Source organism: Heteronotia binoei, chromosome 9 (assembly GCF_032191835.1).
Source record: "Heteronotia binoei isolate CCM8104 ecotype False Entrance Well chromosome 9, APGP_CSIRO_Hbin_v1, whole genome shotgun sequence".
In the NCBI taxonomy this organism is placed as follows: Eukaryota; Metazoa; Chordata; class Lepidosauria; order Squamata; family Gekkonidae; genus Heteronotia; species Heteronotia binoei.
Window position 1 is genome coordinate 23740580 of NC_083231.1, and position 21763 is coordinate 23762342.

The 21763-nt window shown below is 43.2% G+C and overlaps 1 protein-coding gene across 1 annotated transcript in view; it reads left to right on the forward strand.

Annotated features, from left to right (window-relative positions):
- GABRA4 (gamma-aminobutyric acid type A receptor subunit alpha4) overlaps window positions 1-21763 on the forward strand; it is a 91784-nt gene that overhangs the window by 19564 nt on the left and 50457 nt on the right. The window contains exons 3-7 of the mRNA XM_060246302.1: window positions 10784-10851; window positions 12453-12673; window positions 12783-12865; window positions 13262-13405; window positions 19215-19367. Of these exons, the coding sequence (XP_060102285.1) occupies window positions 10784-10851; window positions 12453-12673; window positions 12783-12865; window positions 13262-13405; window positions 19215-19367 (669 nt within the window). The remainder of the gene's footprint in view (window positions 1-10783; window positions 10852-12452; window positions 12674-12782; window positions 12866-13261; window positions 13406-19214; window positions 19368-21763) is intronic.

Genomic DNA, 21763 nt, shown 5'->3' on the forward strand with positions numbered 1-21763 from the left:
CATTACAGCAGTACTCTAGTCATTCTTCTTTGCTGCTGAGAAGGATTCTCAAGAATGTTTGCATATTCCATAATTCTGACAAGCTGGGCTTTTTTTTTTGTAGCAGAAACTCCTTTGCCTATTAGGCCACACACCCCTGATGTAGCTAGAGCTTAAAAGCTCTCTATTAAGAGCCCTGTAAGCTCTTGGAGAATTGGCTGCATCAAGGGGTGTGTGGCCTAATAGGCAAAGGAGTTCTTGCTACAAAAAACCCCTGCTGACAAGCAAATAATTTGTAAAAGTCATGGCTTTTAGGGTGGAAGCATGGTTCAGTTGGAGGGTCTGCTTTGCATGCAGGGGTGGGGGGGTCACCAATTTAGTCTCCATCATCTTACTTAAAACAACCAGGCAGTAGGTGATACGAAAGACCCTTGCCAGAGTTAGGATTGCCAGCCTTCCGGTGGGGCCCAGAGATCTCCCAGCATTATGACTGATCTCCAGACAACAGAGATCCAGTCCCTAGGAGAATATGGCTGCTTTGGAGGATGTCCTTTATGGCATTCTACCCCATTGAGGTCCTTCCCCTCCTAAACCCTGCACACTCCAGCTGCACCTTCAAATTTCCAGGAATTTCCCAACCCAGAGGTGGCAACCCTACCTGAGACTCTGGAGAGCCGCTGCCAGTCTGAGTAGACAATACTGACCTCGATGGACTGATGGTCTGATTCAGTATAAAGCAGCTTTCTGAGTGTACTTTAGGGTTGCCAAGTCCCCTGCATTCTCCAGCTATTGTACCATAGAGTTTCCCCAGAAACGCCTAGAGTGGCTGCCGCGCAACATTGCCGGCATGATGATGTCACTTCCGGGTGGTGTCATCATGCTGGCGCCGTAGGGGGAGGTTCCCCTCGCTGGCCCAGTGTGGGCTGGTGGGTTGGGAACTTCCCAGGTGGGGGAACCCTCGCCTGGACCGGGGGCTTGGCAGTCCTAGTGTACTTTGTGCTTCAAAGGAACATTCTAGCAGGTATGGCTACCATGATAAGTCTGAAAGATGGTGGACAATGTCTGAGGAAGCTTTTCTTTGTAGCTGTATCGGCCAGAAACTCGTTTAGGATTTCCAGTAGACAGGAGGCACAGTGCCTTACCTAGCACTTTGCTGTTAAATAATTTATGTAAAAAAACCCAGCAACTTTCCGGCTAACCGATTTATTGTTGATGTCATTGAAGAACGTTTCTGACTGTTGCGAAGTTGGTGAATAACTGGATTTAGCACGGGGATGTGTTTTGTTCTTTGGAACGTTTTCCTTTGCAGCTTGTGATTCATCCTCGACTGTGCCCACTACAGTGTGTAATGCCCCCCTACTATTTAGCTGACATTAAACATGCTCACCATTGAATCCGTAAATAGATCCTAGAACACTGAAATGCAAACAGAGACTTTGAGAAGGTCTGCTGGAGGGCAGTTGTTAACTTAATCAAACCCAACCGTGTTCAATGTAGGTATCAATTAATACCTGTATGTTCAGCAGTGTCTGTAGCGTATCTTGATGTTTTGTTTTTAAAAAGCACCTTGTCGTTAAACTATTTTCCGCATGAAACATGTTATTATGTCACTTGCCTTGGGTATATTAAGTTACAAGCCTAAATAAATTAGAGGATGACATGGTGGGTCCTGGCTGGATTATAGAGGGGAGTATCATCCTAATGAGCAAAAGGGAGTATCATCTTCCTAATGAGCAAAAGGACTGGCACCTGGGAGAGATGTGAAAGCTTTCTCCGAGGTGCTGTTAAGCAGATCAATTAAATCCTAGGAATTTTTCTCACTCCTCACATTTGCACACCTCAGAGACGGTTGACTCCCGTAGCATTAGTTGATAGACCTTAACATAGCACGTTAGTTGATGGATCTTACTGGAGAGACTCTTAACAGGACCATTCTAAGCAGGACCATCCTAAGCAGAGAAGCTCCCCTCTAAGTCCATCGACTTCATTGAGAAAGGTGCAAATTCTGCTTAAAGGAGGTTGCGCTCCTGGCAGCAACCAGTGCTGCCAATCCCCAGGTGGGAAACAAAAAGCAAAAAGCCCCACGTGAACCAGCTTCTATATCCAATTAGATAACAAGAAAAACCATTCAAATCTAAATAATTGTATTTAACCCACATATATTGCTTTCATTAAAACAACCATAATACTCAGTCCTTTGAACAAAAGGAAGCATTTACACCAAGAGTTCTTTTCCTTTATATGGTAAAATTGTCCAGCTTTTCCATGTAATCCTGGTGTGATATTCCAAATGATGATTGTCTCTCAATGGATGCAGCCAAATTTCCAAAGAGGAAAGGGACAAGGTTGTACTAATACCCTTGTTTCGCAAAAGCTTTTTCAAGCTATAAAAGACCTCTTAGCAGAGACTTTTTCAAGCTGCGATAAACCTCTTGGTAGAGAGCATATTCAAGCTGTAATAGACATCTTAGCAAAGAGCTTCTTCAAGCTGCAATACACCTCTTAGCAAATTCTTAAAGCAAAGGCAATCATAGCCCAAATGTTTTCTAACTGAACACCCAAAGGTGGGGGCAGGGGATCCCCCAGTTTGGAGACCTTTCCCCCACTTCAGGGTCATCAGAAAGCAGAGGGGGGAGGGAAATGTCTGCTGGGCACTTCATTATACTCTATGGAGACTGGTTCCCACTGGGTATAATGGAGAATTGATCTGTGGGTATCTGGGGCTCTGGGGGAGGGGTGTTGTTATTTTGAGGTAGAGGCACCAAATTTTCAGTATAGCATCTGATGCCTTTCCTCAAAATACCCTCCAAGTTTCAAAAAGATTGCACCAGGGGGTCCAATTCTATGAGCCCCAAAAGATGGTGCCCCTATCCTTCATTATTTCCAATAGAGGGAAAGTATTTAAAAGGAGTGTGGTCCCTTTATATGTGACTGCAAGAACTCCTTTTGGAGTTTAATTATGCTTGTCACAACCTTACTCCTGGCACCACCCCCAAAGTCTCCTGGCTCCATCTCCAAAATCCCTAGATATTTTTTGAGTCAGACCTAGCAACCCTAGCAGCAGCTATACTGTCTGAAGGATGAAGACAGCATAAGGAAAGAGCTTGCAGTCTAATTACCAAGAGTGAGGGAGACGTAAAGAGAAGAGAAGAAAGGGAGGGAGGTATTATCTGTGCTCTATCACTGAGTTTAATGCTACTTCTAATTTTGATTTGCTTTCTGGAAGAAAGGCAAGATATAAATTGAAATGCACATATATCACCCAACTAAATTCTAGGCTAGGGTTGCCAATCCCCAGTTGGGGGGCAGAGGATCCTCTGCTTTGGAGGCCCTCCCCCTGCTTCAGGGTTATTAAAAAGTATGGTGGGGGAAAGTCTGCTGGGCACTCCATTATACCCTATGGAGACTAGTCCCATTAGGATATAATGGAAAATCAATCTGTGGGTTTCTGGGGCTTGGGGGGGGAGCTGTTTTTTGAGGTAGAGGTACTAAATTTTCAGCATAGCATCTGTTGCCTCTCCTCAATGCCCCCAAGTTTAAAAAAAATTGGACTGGGGGCCCCTGGTCCAATTCTATGAGCCCCAAAAGAAGGTGCCCCTATCCTTCATTGTTTCCAAATGGAAAGAAGGCATTTAAAAGATATGTGGTCCCTTTAAATGTGATGGCCAGAATTCCCTTTAGAGTTCAGTCATGCTTGTCACAACCTTAATCCTGGCTCCACCTCAAAGTCTCCCGGCTCCACCCCAAAGTCCCCAGATATTTCTTGAGTCAGACCTGGCAACCCTATTCTAGGCACCACTATTCCATTTCTAGGTCCTCTGAATCAGAGATTACGCAGTTTATATGCTTGCTATGTTAGCTTGACTTCTTTTGCATAACTATTCAACAAGGAGAGTATGGATCCAAACCATGTATCTTCTGTGAACACAAAAGCAACAGCTCTGTATTAAGTATGTCTCAAAATTACTGGTGATAATTGACAAAGCAATGCAAAGATTGGGGGGGGGGGGGGCTATAAACCATTAAAGAAAAGTAATAAAAGCCTTTTAATAAAAAAATCCTAATTTTAGAGATCTTCAGGGAAATCTAGAAAATATCAGAAGTGCTTTTATTATTCTTAGAAGTCTACTTTAAAATGCTGATATTACCAGTTTTAATATGCTTGGAGGTGGTTTTGCCACGTTTAACGTTAATTAAACTTAAATTTAATTTTAGTGATCCCCCCCCCCTTGTTTCTTGTAAAGTTGTTTTAGTTTTTGAAGCACACATACGAATGAAAGGACTATCTTTCCTCTATGTACCTGTGTCTCTCCTTATAATATGGTTCCATAGGAGCAGTGGTCTCCTGTGATTCTTGCAGGTTTTCCCACTAATTGTTCTGACCCTCTGGAATGGTCTGTAAACAGAGATCAGAAGGACGTCTTTGTTGCTGGCTTTTACAAGAACCTGCAAACCTATTTTGTTTCAGAATGCTTTCACTTCGGTTATGTATAGGTGTAGTGTTTTGGTTATATTCATCAGGACTCTTGTGGCATCTTCAAGTTTAATAAGTTTTTATTCCAGTATAAACTTTTGTGATCTAGAACCTGCTTGGTTAGATGCACGTAGCGGTTCCTGAGGTTTTGAGGAATATTGTATTAGCAAATAATCTGTGTGATTGTTGGTTGCTGTTTTATTATTACTGCTTTCATGGAACATTTGTGTGCATACTGCATGGGGGAGGTTGTGGGGGGGGGAATATGGTTGCCAGCTCTGGGTTGGGAAGTACCTGGAGATTTGGGGGCGGAGCCTGAGGAGGGCAGGGTTTGAGAAGGGGAGGGACTTCAATGGGGTATAATGCCATAGAGGTAACCTTCCAAAGCAGCCACTTTCTCCAGGTGAATTGATCTCTGTTGTCTGGAGAAGAGTTGTAATAGCAGGTGATCTCCAGCTATTACCTGGAGGTTGTGCAACCAGAGAATGGCGGAAAATAGAGCTGGAGATTAAAGCTATACAAGTCTCCGTGAGAGCCAGCCTCACAAATAACAACACATTTCAATGATTTATGAAAAAGTAGAAATTTTCTTTTAAAGTCAACTGTAGACCTTGCATATAACAAGAAAGAACGCCTGTTCCATCTGTAATTTATTGCCAAGTCAGCATTCTTCCACCTGAAGCGGGCGAGGCAGTTGGCCCCCTTTCTGGAACGTCGCGACCTCGCAACAGTGATCCATGCAACGGTCACCTCAAGATTGGACTACTGTAATGCCCTCTACTTGGGGCTACCTCTGTGCCGGACCCGGAAGCTGCAGCTGGTGCAGAACGCGTCGGCCAGGCTACTATTGGGGCTCTCGAAATGGGAGCACATACGGCCGGGGCTGCGCGAACTGCACTGGCTGCCAATTACCTACCGAGTCCAGTACAAAGTGTTGGTTATTACCTTTAAAGCCCTATATGGCCGAGGACCAGCCTACCTAAGGGACCGTCTCTCCCCACATGAACCCCAGAGGGCACTGAGGTCAGTGGGTAAAAACAAAATGACCATCCCTGGGCCGAGAGAGGTCAAACTTAAAAATACCAGAACACGGGCCTTTTCAGCCGCGGCTCCTGCACTGTGGAACCAGCTTCCGGAGGAAGTGCGGGCCCTGCGGAACCTTGACCAGTTCCGCAGGGCCTGCAAGACCGCCCTTTTCAGACAAGCTTATACTGATACCAACTGCTGAGTTGCTTGGAATAAAGAGCCGCCATCCATAATACGATCATGGAACCACTTAAACTGGCAGAACCAGCGCCAAACAATTTTATTGCTGCCAGATACATTTAATACAATTTGAACTATGTATTTTAATTTAATTGACTGGTTTTTATGTTTAAAAATTTTAATTGTTAAATTTAAAGTTTTATCTATCTATGTTAATTGTTTGAAATGTTGTTAGCCGCCCTGAGCCGTCTAGGCGGGGAGGGCGGGATAGAAATAAAATTTATTATTATTATTATTATTATTATTATTATTATTATTATTATTATTATTATTATTATTATTATTATATGTGAGGCTGGTTCTCATCGTAAGGTTGCTAAATCCCCAGGTGGGGGCAGGGGATCCCCTGGTTTGGAGGCCCTCCCCCCGCTTCAGGGTAATCAGAAAGTGGGGGTGGGGGTAGGGGAGAGGGAAATGTCTGCAGGGCACTCCATTATTCCCTATGGAAACTGATTCCCATAGGGTATAATAGAGAATTGATCTGTGGATATCTGGGGCTCTTGGGGGGCTGTCATTTGAGGTAGAAGCACCACATTTTCAGCATAGCATCCAATGTCTCTCCTCAAAATACCCTCCAAGTTTCAAAAGGATTGGACCAGGGGGTCCAATTCTATGAGCCCCCAAATAAGGTGCCCCTATTCTTCATTATTTCCAATAGTGGGAAGGCATTTAAAACATGTGCAGTCCCTATAAATGTGATGGCCAAAACTCCCTTAGGAGTTCAGTTATGCTTACCACAACTGTGCTCCTAGCTCCATCCCCAAAGTCCTCTGGCTCCACCCCCAAAGTTCCCAGATATTTCTTGAATTGGACTTGGCAACCCTATTCGTAGAGGCTTGTATTGCTTTAATCTCCAGAATTACCTGGAGGCTGGCAACCCTAGGGGAGGAGCAAGGTAAGTAAATCTACAGAATAGGGTTTTGTCTATTAGCTTTTTTTGTTTTATTGGGAAAGGACTTTTGCTTCCAAAAAAGTTTTCTTAAGCTTTTCACCCAGTCAGTTACTGCATAAATGTGATCAAGTCTTAATTTATGAGATTGATTCATTTGGAAGTATTATGAGCGTGTGAGAAAGTTATGTATATTTCTTAGAGTTCCCTGAAGAAAATTTACAAAGTACATCGGACATTTTTCATTACATTTCAAATGATACTTCATTGGTTTGGCCTACTGTTCCTTTTAGGATTTGCAAAGCCCAGAATGGCTTAAGCCCCACATATCCTGTAGGAGATGAAATCTTAATTTTCTATTGAATTTTTTCCACCCAACAACAGGACCCGGGGTGGGCGGGCAGGCGACTCCCCTTCACTGGGGGTTCAGCAGCCCTAATGGTTGGGGAGCTGTGCAAGGCATATAGTAGTGAGGCTTGTTTTTGTTCGTAAGTGTTGTAGATGTGATTCTGTGCAGTTCACAAAATTAGTATCACTGTCACAGAGTTTGGTCCTCTCATGTTTCTATTACATTTTTTGAGGTCCATCAAGACGTACCAGGTTCAGATAGCAGGGCATTCTGGGTTCATGCTCTCCCTCTAAGAATGGAGATCTCTTTCTCACTGTGGACTTGCCAGGCCTGAGGATCTTTCTCAGGGCTTTTTTTGTAGAAAAAGCCCAGCAGGAACTCATTTGCATTTTAGGTCACACCCTCTGACATCACCATTGTTTCACACAGGGCTTTTATTGTTGAAAAAAGCCCATCAGGAACATATTTGCATATTAGGCCACACATGTCAAGCCAGCGTGAACTGTATTCCTGTGCGTTCCTTCTCAAATAAAGCCCTGATCTTTCTGAAGATTTGAAATTATAAACTTATTATGGATGCGGTATATTCATATCCCTGTAAAAGCAGAATTGTGTGTTGAAACATGCTTTGGTTAATACTGTCTTCAGTTTCAGACACGCATATTTGAGTCACAAGAGCTTTTAAAGTCTGAGCTGAAATTGTGTCTAGTATAGTAAGAGGCCCTCAGGGCTACTAGTGGTTGGTGGAAGTCTTTCCCCATCTTTGCCTTTAATATCTTAGACATGAGCAGTTAGATAACCAGGACTGTTGTATGGTAACAATAAAACCCTTGAGATTCTCCTCTTTTTACCTCACTGAAACAATGAATAATTTGGACAGAGTACAGTTTGCTAAGTTAGAGGGTGACAAGTCTATACTGAGCTGTGACTTTTACATCCATTAAGGCGTATAGTTGAAATTTTCTACCGTTTGTCAAGAACTGCCTAAGGATATGAGTACCACGGATCTTGACTGCTGAGCACCATCTCTTTTAATGTGTTCTTGTATAAGCAAGACTGACTGGCTTATGAGGGAATATGTGCTACATGATGCTTGTCCAAGATTATAAAGATGAAGCTGTAAGAAAATGACTGAAATTATCCCCTCATCCAGGACTGGGACCCTTCATAGCCACTTTTATCACCGTACAGAATCGTTTTGTATATATCGAACTCTCCTGAAGGTCTGGCCTAGTAAGCTGCTTGAATGGGAAAATAAATTTCCACTTGGGGTTGTCAGGTCCTAGGGTTGCCAAGTCCAATTCAAGAAATATCTGGGGACTCTGGTGGTGGAGCCAGGAGACATTGCGGGCAGAGCCGGGAGCAAGGGTATGACAAGCATAATTGAACTCCAAGGGAGTTCTGGCCATCACATTTAAAGGGACAGCACACCTTTTAAAATGCCTTCCTTCCATAGGAAATAATGAAGGATAGGGGCACCTTCTTTTGGGGCTCATAGAATTGGACCCCTTGGTCCAATCGTTTTGAAACTTGGGGGGTATTTTGGGGAGAGGCACTAGATGCTATACTGAAAATTTGGTGCCTTTACCTCAGAAAACAGCCCCCCCAGAGCCCCCGATACCTCCAGATCAATTTCCCATTATACCCTATGAGAATCGATCTCCGCTTAGAGAATAATGAAGGGCCCAGCAGACATTTCCTCCTCTCCCCCCTCCCCCTTTCTGGTGACTCTGAAGCGAGGGATTGGCATTTCTACTCACCAGTTGCTGCCAACTTCTTAAAAGTAACACAGACACACCATTCCTTTCCAATCGGAGACTGAAGTCTCCGGAGGAGGAAAGTCACAAGGTGGCTTTGAGGGCGGGGGCTTCCCCCCACCAGCCAGCTGACTGGGGGCAGGAAGGAGCCTGGGAAAGCAGAAGAACCCCCGCTGGGACCTGGGGATTGGCTAGCCTACCAGGTCCCCTTGCATGTCTGGTGGGGGGGATTTGGGAGGACATTCTGGGGGTGGGCAGGGATATCACACGATGTCTCCAATATGATGACATTACCCAGAAGTGACATCATTGCATTGGGGTTGTCATGCAGGGATGGTCTAATATTTGGGTGAAACTCTATGGTTTTGTCCACCCTCAAAACCATAGAGTTTGCCCAAATAGCAGACCATCCCTGGGCAACATCTCTGCTTCGGGGAGGGGCTTCCCCCACTGGCCTGCTGGTCCACAGAGGAAAGGAGCCCCCCAACTACAGAACTCCCTGCTAGGTCCTGGAGGCTGACCACCCTGTTTCCATTTGTTATAAAAGTGCTTCTACCACTCACTGTAGTTCAGGATTGCAAAAACAAATGGCCTGATAGGACATTGCCCAAACAAGAAATCCTCAGGGGGCATAACAATAGTTTCCCAATCTCAGCTGTGTCTGAATTCAACAGAAAAGCCTCAACAGATTTTTAGGAATGCCACATATCAAACTGAGGACCTCCTGAAAGGATTAGGAAAGTCCTGGACCTTATGACAGACACTCCTGCCATGGCATGGTTGGATCACACTTGGTGAGTATAGCGGATGGTGAACACCATCACCTGTGGTTTAAATTTGATCCAATGATTACGACTGGAAGGATCAAGCCGCTGCTATGAACTCTCTAAGATCTTCACGTGCTTCTATTTTCTTAACCATGTCAATGTGAAATTAATTATTGATGCCTTATGAAACTGTTTATGAATTATACTAGGGGTGGCCAAACTGTGGCTTGAGAGCCACATGCGACTTTTTCACACATATTGTGCACTCTCAGAGGATGAGGAGGAACTTAATGCAGGCTTATTCTCAAGTAAGTGTGCTTAGCATCAGGACCGCAGTCAGCCTCGGAGAAGGGGGGAGGAGGGGAAATAAGCAGGTTTGCAAGCTGTTCTCCTCTACCACAGAGGTTTCTCAGAGTCCTAGAGCAGGGAAAGAGAGTGCAAGAACTAGGGGAGCCACTGGAAGGAGGTACAAAATTAAAGAGGGGGATGCAGGGTTCCCCTTTAGTTTGATAGCTTTCGTAGGAGCTGTATTTACTAACCGTGGTGTCAAGGCAAAGAGATGCATAATGATGCAAATGGTGGTCAGCAGGGGTGGAATTCTAGCAGGAGTTACTTTGCATATTAGGCCACACACCCCTGATGTAGCCAATCCTCCTAGAGCTTACAAAACTCTTTTTCGTAAACTCTTGGAGGATTGGCTGCATCAGAGGTGTTTAGCCTAATATGCAAAGGAGCTCCTGCTAGAATTCCACCCCTGGTGGTCAGTAATTTATATGGTACATGTGTGTTTTCGTCTCCCACTGGTGCCAAAAAATAACTCCCTAATCTTTCCCTATGCTAGTCTTATGAGGACTGTTATTCCCAGGTGTTTTTTTTTAAGTCTTCTTCTTGCATGGTCATATTGTAAAGTGCATACATATGTATTTTATCTTTCTGTGCAAAGAAAGTATATTAAGAGTTTTAATAATGACATGTATGTAATATTCATGTTTTGTGGCTCTCAGACTTCTGACGTTTATTCTATGTGGCTCTTATGTTAAGCAAGTTTGGCCACCCCTGAATTATATCAGTGAAGCATAAGCAAACAGAATGGTTTGAAAACCAACATTATGCAAGAATTTCCAAGTGCAGCAGGCTTGGCTAGAAGAACATACTGCTTGCATGTTTTCCTCCCTTCAGTGCAATGAATTGTCAAAGTGACAACTGCTTAAGATGTGGCATTATTTGTCAGTGCATTTCCCCCCTTTTTGTTTAACCTGAAATGTTTCCATTTCCCTTGCTTGCTTCTTCTTTATACATTAGGTTCTGTTACTGAAGTCAAAACAGATATCTATGTCACCAGTTTTGGACCGGTTTCTGATGTAGAGATGGTACGTACGTTCTGATTACTTTTATTTTTGTGGGGTTGAGAGGAGAGGGAAAATGAACTCCAGTACAGAGTCATGCTTGGTTTGAATGTCTTTGTGCACTGCTGTCAGTCATGCAAAGTAGGGAAGATTAGCAGCAGCTTAATTTCCAGGCTATTTTTAGATGCAGCAGCCCCGGATTCTGGTCCTCCCATGCACGCTGGATTTAAACCAATGTAACACACTTGCTTGCAGCGGATTGACACCTGCTTTGGAAGCTTAAGCTGCCCAATACAGAATTCTGCACAAGACAAAAGAAAATAATAATAATGGTGAGAGTAGGTGCCATGGGTAAGGACCTCTGTTCAGGTCCCTTTGCCTTAACCAAATTCTGCAACAAAACACCAGATACTGTTACCTGCATATATCATGCAAGTTAAGCATGCTTGCTTGATTTCTGTAATTTCACATAATTTATTCTGCTTTTGCTAGCCCTAGAGAGAGAAGAATAGGAAGCTGTGCAGGACAGTAATGTCCCACCCCAATTGCTGGAAATTTTGTTCAGCATCTTCTCTGTCTTCTGAGCCATCATGATTTTTCTTTTTGTCTGAGGTGAACTTGGCCTGTTACTGCTTGTGATTAGCTCAGCAAGGTAACATTCCTGGACTCCTCTATCGGAGGTGAAATTGTATCAAACTTAGTGGGGCTGAGTTCTAAATAAACTTTGTTAGGAGCCCCCTACCAACAAATGTTATGGCCTTCCTGCTGATTTCTGTGAAAAGAACAGTTCAAAGCTGCCATCCTTTTGCATGTGCAGCTGCTCTCTCTCTTGAGGTTTTCAGCATCTCCAAATGCATCTTGGACCATATAAGGGTTCATATCTCTATTTGTCAGTCCTGTGACTACTTCTGCTAAAGGCCCCTAGGAAGGGCTTTTTTTGTAGCAAGAACTCCTTTGCATATTGGGCCACACCTCCCTGATGTAGCCAATCCTCTAAGAGCTTACAGAGCTCTTATTGCAGGGCCCTACTGTAAGCTTTTGGAGGATTGGCTACATCAGGGAGGTGTGGCCCAATATGCAAAGGAGTTCCTGCTACAAAAAAAGCCCTGCCCCTTGGACTTCCTGTTCATTTGGTAGCTGAATCAGAGACTATTTTGTGGAAGATCCACAGTCTCACCTTTGGGTTATCTCATCTATGTTTTATTACCTGCATATATACAGTATTTCATGGATTTTGCTTGGTATAAATAGTTTAGCGTTTCTAGTACATATCTGAGTCTGTCCATCTGTGGAGAAAAAATACCATGGATGTAAAAATCATTAACGTATGTTAGTAAATTGATCATTTTGTTCCCAATTCTGCTCTTGAGTACAAGTTTAATTGCGTGCTTCTTGCAATTCTATTAGATTACAGTAATTATTCTTGATTGATTTAATATGTATAGCAATTTATTTATATGACTAATGTGGAAAATTAAAGTATTAAGGAGTACATAGTTCAGTTTAATTGATAGAAATGTGTTTAGGGAGTTTACAGTTACCAGTGACTAATCTGTCCTTGAGGGATTTTTGTAGAAAGGCTATGCATATAAAACTACCTTTGTGTTACTTCTAAATTACTGTAGGAGTACACGATGGATGTTTTCTTCCGTCAGACATGGGTGGACAAAAGATTAAGATATGATGGTCCAATTGAAATCCTCAGACTTAACAACCTAATGGTTACCAAAGTGTGGACACCGGACACTTTCTTCCGGAATGGGAAAAAATCTGTCTCTCATAATATGACAGCTCCAAATAAACTTTTTAGAATTATGAGAAACGGCACCATCCTGTATACAATGAGGTATATGATGCATCTGTCTGTATTTCTGTACTTTCAAAATGGCGTAGACAACATTTACCACTGAGACAAAACATCTGTCAAAGATGTGATTCCATTTGTTTTCATGTAGGCTCACCATAAGTGCTGAGTGTCCCATGAGGTTGGTGGATTTCCCAATGGATGGCCATGCATGTCCTCTGAAATTTGGGAGTTGTAAGTCACTCTTATGAAATTTCACATGTTGTGACAGGGCTCTCAGCTTATGTTTTATGAGTGTGTATAAAAAAAAATGTCAGAGTTTAGCCAGAGATATGTCATTGTAATGTTGGAAAGCTTAGATCATTGGAAACCAGAATAAATTTTCCCACAGACTAACTATTATTAGACCAGATTTGGGTGGGTAGCCATGTTGGTCTGAAGCAGCAGAACAAAGTTGGAGTCCAATGGCTCCTTTAAGACCAACAAAGTTTTATTCAAGGTATAAGCTTGCACATTAAAGCTTATGCCTTGATTAAAATTTTGTTGGTTTTAAAGATTATCAGACCAATCACCTAAGGATAGCCCAGACAAACGTCTTATTCATGTGTTCTCTAACTGTATGTTGTTCAGATGCATATCCAAAGAGTGAAATGATTTACACGTGGACAAAAGGACCTAAGAATTCTGTGGAAGTCCCTGAAGAGTCTTCCAGTTTGGTTCAGTATGACCTGCTCGGGCATACAGTATCCAACGAAACTGTTAAATCTATTACAGGTAAGAATCTTATCAATGAGAGTCAATTTGAGGTGTGGAATTAGTGTTGTAATTCTGTTTTCAGTCAAATATATTGTTATAATTAATCCCAACTACCATAAGCAGACGATCACTTTTTTGGTCAGGTTGGTGTAGTGGTTAAGTATGTGGACTCTTAGCTGGGAGAACAAGGTTTGATTCCCCACTCCTCCACTTGCAGATGCTGGAATGGCTTTGGGTCAGCCATAGCTCTTGCAAGAGTTGTCCTTCAAAGGGCAGCTTCTGTGAGATCTCTCTTAGCCCCACATACCTCACAGGGTGTCTATTGTGGGGGAAGAAGATAAGGAGATTGTAAGCCACTCTGAGATCCTGATTCAGAGAGAATGATAGGGTACAAATCTAGTCTTCTTCTTTTTCTGTTCAGGCTTACATTAAATGAGATATTCTGTTGTTTAAAATATTGTTGACCCCCATAGGGAATCCATGCGAAGACTGTTGAAAATGCAGTCTGTAAAAGCCAAAGGTTATATCTGTTGACATATATCTGCACTGATCTTACTGTCTTGGTAAAATTTGTCATGCTGCAATTAACATGCAGATTGTCCTAATCAATCTGTATTAGAAATGTTGCCACAGGGAGGACACATAATAAAGTTTAACAAATATTACTGTTGACTTTCTGTAGTGCTGGAAAATAACCACAGGTAGCAACAGCAAGAGAAGCGGCAGTGTTTAAAGATCGGTGGGAATTTGCGGTTGTTTCTTTAAATTGGTGGCTTGGTTATGTGAATCGACTGCTTAGGATTCTATTCTTGGTACAGTTAAAAATGCTGTAGCAGAGATCATGACAGAATTAGGCAACAGAGGGAGCAGATGAAGCCGACAGATTTCTGAGTGACATTATTGATAGCAGGATGAAGCAATATTTTCGTAACGTATTGGATATTATCAGCAAGTGCGATAGCATTGATCCATCAGGGAGCAACTAGCCCAGATTCTTGTTCTACTCCTCAGGAAACCATCTCCATCAGCTTGGTCAAGATCTCAGTGAGCGCTTATAATCTGTTCAGCATACTAGTTCATGGGAGGCAGTGAAAAAGAATGGTCTTCACAACCAGATGGCTTTGCATTTGCTTCCCCTGTATTCAAATCCCTGGTTTAAAATTAAGTTTGAATAGCAGCCAGAAATGTGGAGTGATTATTTCATACTAGAATTTCCACCAGAAGGCTCAAGTTGTTTATAGCTTTCCTTTGTGTAGGTGGGTGAGTAGGGAAAGATGGGCGGGAGAGTGGCAATTAACTGAGCAATTCTAGCATGCTCAGTTTGGGGAGGTGAATTTGCACTGTGTGGAATAAAGACTGACGGGAAAGTAGATGTTCTGTCCTGCATGGTTGCCCATTAGATGATGATGATATTGGATTTATATCCCACCCTGCACTCTGAACCTCAGAGTCTCAGAGCGGCTCACAATCTCCTTTATCTTCCTCCTCCTCAACAAAAAACACCTTGTGATGTGGGTGTGGCTGAGAGAGCTCTGACAGCAGCTGCCTTTTCAAGGACAACTCTGCGAGAGCTATGGCTGACCCAAGGCTATTTCAACAGGTGGAAGTGGAGGAGTGGGGAATCAAACCTGGTTCTCCCAGAGAAGAGTCCATGCACTTAACCACTACATCAAACTGGCTCATTAGCGCAGTCTCATACCACTTGTGTCCTTCCAAGCTGAGTACAAACCACTGATGGTTTGGTCCACCAAGGATTCAATAAATGTCCATTTTGTGTTGCTTCACAAAAACAGGGATGGAAGGAGATGATTAAGTCTCCAGCAGGCTGCAACATGTATTTTGGGGGTTTGAATTGGTGATTCAGGCAATATCGTCAAAGAAGGCACGCGCTTTTGACTTTTGCTTCCTAAAACCCAAGCTCTCGTCAGAAGAGGCATTGAGAAATCCAAGACAAGAATTTCAACATCTTTTTAATGCTTCATTACAGCCACGCAGGGCCTCAGTTTAGATCAATAACTCTTTCACCCCACACTTAGATACAAGACAGGCAAAAGACAGATACCCTTCTTTTTCCATGGAAAGACTTAAGATTTGCGGTAGCAGTTGTATGAATTATATTTCACAGAATGCAGCTGTGGACATGTTTTTTTAAATCATTCATACAGACATGTGGTCATTCTTTGCATGCTAAGATCTCCCCCTGGTTTCCTTCCCCCTCCGTTGATATTTGAAGCGAATCCCACTTCTTAATTTTATGTCATTCATTTTCTCTCTTACTTCTCTTCTTTATTGTACTTCTCCGTCATGTCGGTCTTGATCAATGACTTGTCTAAATCGGCTTAGTCGTTTCAATCTTTCCTGACGCGTCTTGACACTTTTGCTATTACAGTGGCCTCTGTTTAAAGCCTGGAAGCCTCTAGGTGTGGAATACAAATTAGAACCCAAGGCTGAACTCTGCTGTTTAACTACCTCCAGTCATTATTTATGAATGATCTAGTGATATAAATGGCAGTGTGATTATAAAGATAAATGAAAAAAAAATTCACTAGCCTTTTAAAAATGTCTATTAATATGCCTGATGTTAGACTACATGGAACCATTCTTTCATTAAGGGTTTTAAAGGTAAGTACTCAGCATCACATAGTATTTTTTTATTATTTTAATTCAGTCACTGGTCAGCTAGAACTGCTGCATTCAGAACATCAAAAACTCATGTGAGTGTGATGGGACATAATTTGTGTGCTGGGTTGTATTTGGGTCTTCTTCCCGGAGTGTTTATTGTACAGGGGTCATGGAGTAGAGAATAGCAGCCTCGTAGCGCAAAGTGGTAAAGCTGCAGTACTGCAGTCCGAACTCTCTGCTCAACACCTGAGTTCAGTCCCGATGGAAGCTGGGTTCAGGTAGCCGGCTCAAGGTTGACTCAACCTTCCAGCCGTCCATCCTTCCAAGGTTGGTAAAATGAGTACCCAGCTTGCTGGAGGGAAAGTGTAGATGACTGAGGAAGGCAATGGCAAACCACCCCGTAAAAAGTCTGCCGTGAAAACGTTGTGATGCAACGTCACCCCAGAGTCAGAAACGACTGGTTCTTGCACAGGGGGACTACCTTTACCTTTTACATGGAGTAGAGATGATTCCCTCATCTCTTGGGAACAACTCCTGCCAGCTGAGTGAGATCTGGTGTGAGCTTCTGTGACCTCCTCTGCAGGTATTTTAAGTCTGCCATGGCCAGAGTCTTTTAGTATAACCCAAAAGGGCAATAGCCAAGGGCTCTTGGTTCTAAATGAGCCAAGCCAAAGGGCCCAGGGCCAGCTCAGAAAGTTGAAGTTCTGTTATATATCTGTTTGCCTAATTTGTGTGTGTGTGCTCCTTGCAAGCCTCTTTGAGTCCCCCATGGGGAGAAAAGTGGAGCAGAAATACTTAACAGTTTTGTAACTCAGACCTATTTCCCACTAGCCTTATGCCGCTCTCACGCTCCTCTCCTTGGCAGGGCTTCCATCGGATTTCACACTATCCGCCCCGGGGCTGCAACTTGCTCCGCCTCTTTTGCGCAGCAAACAAGATCCTCTAAAAACCAGTTTCTGTTTGGTGTGCAAAAAAGGCAAAGCTAGTCGCAGCTCAGGGCAGATAGTGTGAAAACTGGCGGAAGCCCCGTGGAGAAGAGAAGCGTAAGGGTGGGGTAAGGCTAGCGGGAAATCGGTCTCAGTTTGTTGGGACTGCCCAAGCCCTGCTGAAATGAATTGAAGTTACTCTACAACATGGTGCAGGTGCAGTAGAACTTATTTATTTATATTATATTTAACAAATTATATTTAACAAAGTGAATGTTTAAAGGTTTAAATGGTAATTTTATTTATTTTATCTTGCAGTCATAACCCTTAATCTCTCAAATTGTTATTATAGGCTCCTACTTGGGTCCTAAGCAGCCCCGTGGTGCAGAGTGATAAAGCTGCAGTACTGCAGTCCTAAGCTCTGCTCACGACCTGAGTTCGATCCTGGTGGAAGCTGGGTTCAGATAGCCGGCTTCAGGTTGACTCAGCCTTCCATCCTTCCGAGGTCGATAAAATGGGTACCCAGCTTGCTGGGGGGAAAGTGTAGATGACTGGGGAAGGCAATGGCAAACCACCCTGTAAAAAGTCTGCTGTGAAAACGTCGTGATGCGACGTCACCCCAGAGTGAGAAACAACTGGTGCTTGCACAGGGGACTACCTTTGCCTCTTTTTTTTTTCTTGGATCCTACAATGTAGGTTTTTGTTGGGATTTTCTACAATGTATTTCAGGGTTGTTTTAAATGATTGAAATGTCCTGGTCGATGACTGTAATAAACCTAAACTTGAACTTTATATTATATAATTTCTATTTATTTATTTATTTATTCAATTTATAAATCACCTATTCCCTATGACGTAAGGCACTAGGCGATGTGCAATCAATAGGCTGTGCTGTTTCAGGGTTCAATGAGGTTAACATTGATTGCCTTTTATTTCCTTTAGTTTTATTGATGGGCCCGTTAAATATATCCACAGCTAAGCTCGTGGGTGTCACGCCAAACAGAGAAGCCTTGTAGGTGGAAGCCTGACTCATAGGAGAGAACCAATGGGGGCAGCACTAATCATGATGCTTATCTGAAACTAATCTTATACCAGGTCATATCATTGCTCCATCTAGTATAGTATCATCAGCTGAGATTGGTTACTGGATCTCCAATGTCTTAGACAGACAGTAGCTTCTACCTCAGGTCTTTCATATAGAGATACCAGGAGCATGTGCTCTGCCACTAAGCCACAGCCTCTCCCCATAGGATTTGCAGTGGCAGGTGTTGCAATTTGTACAGGTAGCTGTTGTACTGTGGGTGAGTGGATGGGGTAGGGAAAGCAGCTGACAGCACTGGGAAAGTTCCTTTCCCAATATCATTGTCTTCTTCTTCTTATATCCCCCCTTTCTCACCAGTGAGGACTCAAGGCAATTTACATTTTTCTCCTCACCTCCATTTTGATCATCATGTGAAGTACATGAGTCTGAGAGTGTATGATTGGCCCAAGGCTACCTAGCAAATTTCCATGACAAAATGAGGGTTCCAGTCTGGATCTCCCATATACTAGTCTGGCATTCATACCACACTGGCTCTCAGGGAATAAATGGGACTTGCAGAAGACCACATTGGTATAGTTCCCATTCTTTTTCAACGGTGTTGACATATAAGAAATTCTCAGTGATTTTTGCCATGAATCAACCAATATTTGATGAAAAAAACCCCTCATTTTGGTAGTTATGAAATAAAAACCTGATTTTCTTTAATGAAAGGAAGAACCTTTCCCTGATGCAAGTGTTCAAAATAAAAAGCTGGAGTAGTAATTATGTGTTATCCAGATGCTACAGCGCAGAAGAATAACCAGAACAGAAGGCTAATAACGTTTGTGATTTCTTCCTCACCAGGATATAGCCACAAGATTTTTTTAAAAAAATGATATATAGAAGCATATGGGATGGCCAAACAGTGCCTAATTCCCATTTTACATTCAGCATCCTGGATAAACTTCAGAAATTCATTAACTCCCCCTTGACTCATTGTGGTTTTCACTTATTGTTACATTCATATATCCTGCTGTTCATTCACAAAGCTTTATGTAGGGCTTACAGGAGACTATTCCATCCGGAGCTCTGACCGAGCTGCAACTGACTGAACTTTAATAACATAAGCGCATCATGTGCTTTCAGGCCAAATAAATACAATGGGGGGTTGTTTTTAATTTAATACAGGGCACTTTGAAATGGATGAAGGATTACTTGTAGAGCACAAAACATTACCTTCTTCTTCTTTTTTTTGTAGGGGAATATATTGTTATGACGGTGTACTTTCACCTCAGACGGAAAATGGGTTATTTTATGATACAGACATATATCCCATGCATCATGACTGTGATCCTCTCCCAGGTTTCATTTTGGATCAATAAAGAGTCTGTTCCTGCCAGAACTGTTTTTGGTAAGTACAGTGGATATCTTAATTGTATCCTTCATTTTCTCTATAATTTTGTCTCAGTTGTTAGCATAACTCTGCTACTACCAGGGGCGGTAGGGTAAGGAGGGAGGGAGGGTAGTTGCCTGGGAGCCCAGGGCAGCATTTTGTATCTCCCGTGGCACCCCATAATGGTCAATATATGGGGCATGCTGGGAAGAGGGGGCAGGGTGCTGCCCCCAAATGAAAGGATTTACTTTGCCTGCAAGGCTCAATGGCAACCATTTACACAGCATAAGAAAACATTAAGGGGTACAATGGTGGGGACGCAGTGCTGACTCTAGAGCACATGGCACCCCAGGCAGGCTCCCTGGCCCCCACCACCCTCCCTCCCTCTGCAGCGCTGTGCTCCATTGCGCCCCCCTGATCAATCAGAGGTGCGTGCCGGACGATGCTGGGCCCTACGGCTTCAAGGCATCTGGCATCTGAATGGTCTTTGAAGAGAGACTCTGGAGGAGACTTCGCCCCCCCTCCTTCAGAGAACTGGAGCTTCCTCCAGCTCTCTCTTCAAAGAACGCTCAGCTGCCAGCTACCTCGAAGCCGGTAGTGCCGACCCTCATGATGGCACACTCCTCTGATCATGCAGGAGGGCAGGTGGAGCGTGGCGTGGCGGAAGGGAAGGGAGAGGACTGGTAGTGGTGGCTGTGGTGAGGGGAAGAGGCAAATTTAGGCATTTGTGTTGGGCATCGGGAGCCCAATTTAGCGCCCCCTCCCAGCGCCCTAGGCAACCGCCTTGTTTGCCTAGTGGGCAAGCCAGCCCTGTGAGGACGCCACTGGGGAGTGACTGCTGCTCTTTGTAATTCCATTTCAGGGGTGGGCAGAGCACATTTTTCTTGGACTAATTGTTCCCACTGCCACACATTTAAGTCAGATACTGTATCTGGATTGGGATTCAGCTGCCTCCCTCTGCAGTTTGCGTCCCGCAATGGAGCGTTAGCCATATTGGGAAAGCTCTTTGGATAAATCTGAGCAGAGCCAGCAGCGAGTAGCTAATCTGGAGTCTCGTTACGTTTTAATGTCTTTCTTGTATACAGTTATCAACCAGACGAAATGGTGTTCCTCTTTGTGTGTTACATCGTGCAATGCATGTTTGTATCTTTGCTGCTCTCTCAGTATTGCAGCCCATTTACTTTGGTTCATTGAGCTTAATGAGAGCCACTGAGTGCACAGCAGGCCTCGGATTCAGTGGGAGCTCAGAGGAGCACAGTTCCACCTCCTTCTTCCCACCTTGTCCATTGAATAGTAGGTGCAGCTGCATAACAATCCCTGGATGAGCTCCACTACCTTTTTTCCTACAAAACGACCCCTGGTGCACAGTATCTGGAAGGCCTTGCTCTGAGTCCTGCTACTAGGTCGTGGTAGGATGTAATATACTGAATTATGATAAAGAGACAGATCTCAGGTTGTATCTATTGTGATCAGTACTGGGCAGCTACAGCAAATAAAATTTGTTTCAAAGGGAAGAAGAAGAAAGAAGAAGATTTCAGATTTATACCCCGCCCTTCTCTCTGAATCAGAGACTCAAAGCGGCTTACAATCTTCCATATCTTCTCCCCCACAACAGACACCCTGTGGGACTGAGAGGGCTCTTACAGCAGCTGCACTTTCAAGGACAACCTCTGCCAGAGCTATGGCTAACCCAATGTCATTCCAGCAGGTGCAAGTGGAGGAGTGGGGAATCAAACCTGGTTCTCCCAGATAAGAGTCCTCACACTTAACCACTACACCAAACTGGAATATATTTATTATATAGTGCACAAATAATATAATTTTATGGTGCACCATATTAATGCAAATATAAGTCCAGCTTGTGTTAAACAATGTGGGAAACTAGGGGATTACTTCCACTGCTGGTGGACATGTGACTATAGACAAAACTTTTGGGGAAAAAAATAACAGAACATATATTCTTAATTACAAATACATACTTATCTTTAAACCCTGAAATATTCCTATTTGGCAAATGATTGGACCCTGCAAAAGACAAAATAAAGTCTGAAAGGATACATATTTTAATATCTGCAGTGTGCACAACAATTGCTGCACATTGGATAGATAAGTTTCCTCCAACTCTCTTAGCTTGGCAACAACACCTATGAGAGTATTTTATAATGTCAAATATCTCCGTGCAGACCCAAAACGCACTTTCTGAGAAATATGAAAGTTTTTTCATTGCTACTTGGTTTCCCATAGTTAATTAGTGAACCGAACAAGATATTCTTCCATGCAGGATAATCTACAAAAAAAAAAATGCTGTATTTTTAGTTCTACCTATTCAGAGATTTCTGTTTATAATGTACAATTGAAAACACTTACCTATGTTATTTTATGTACCTAAACATTAAAAACATAGGGCCTGACTA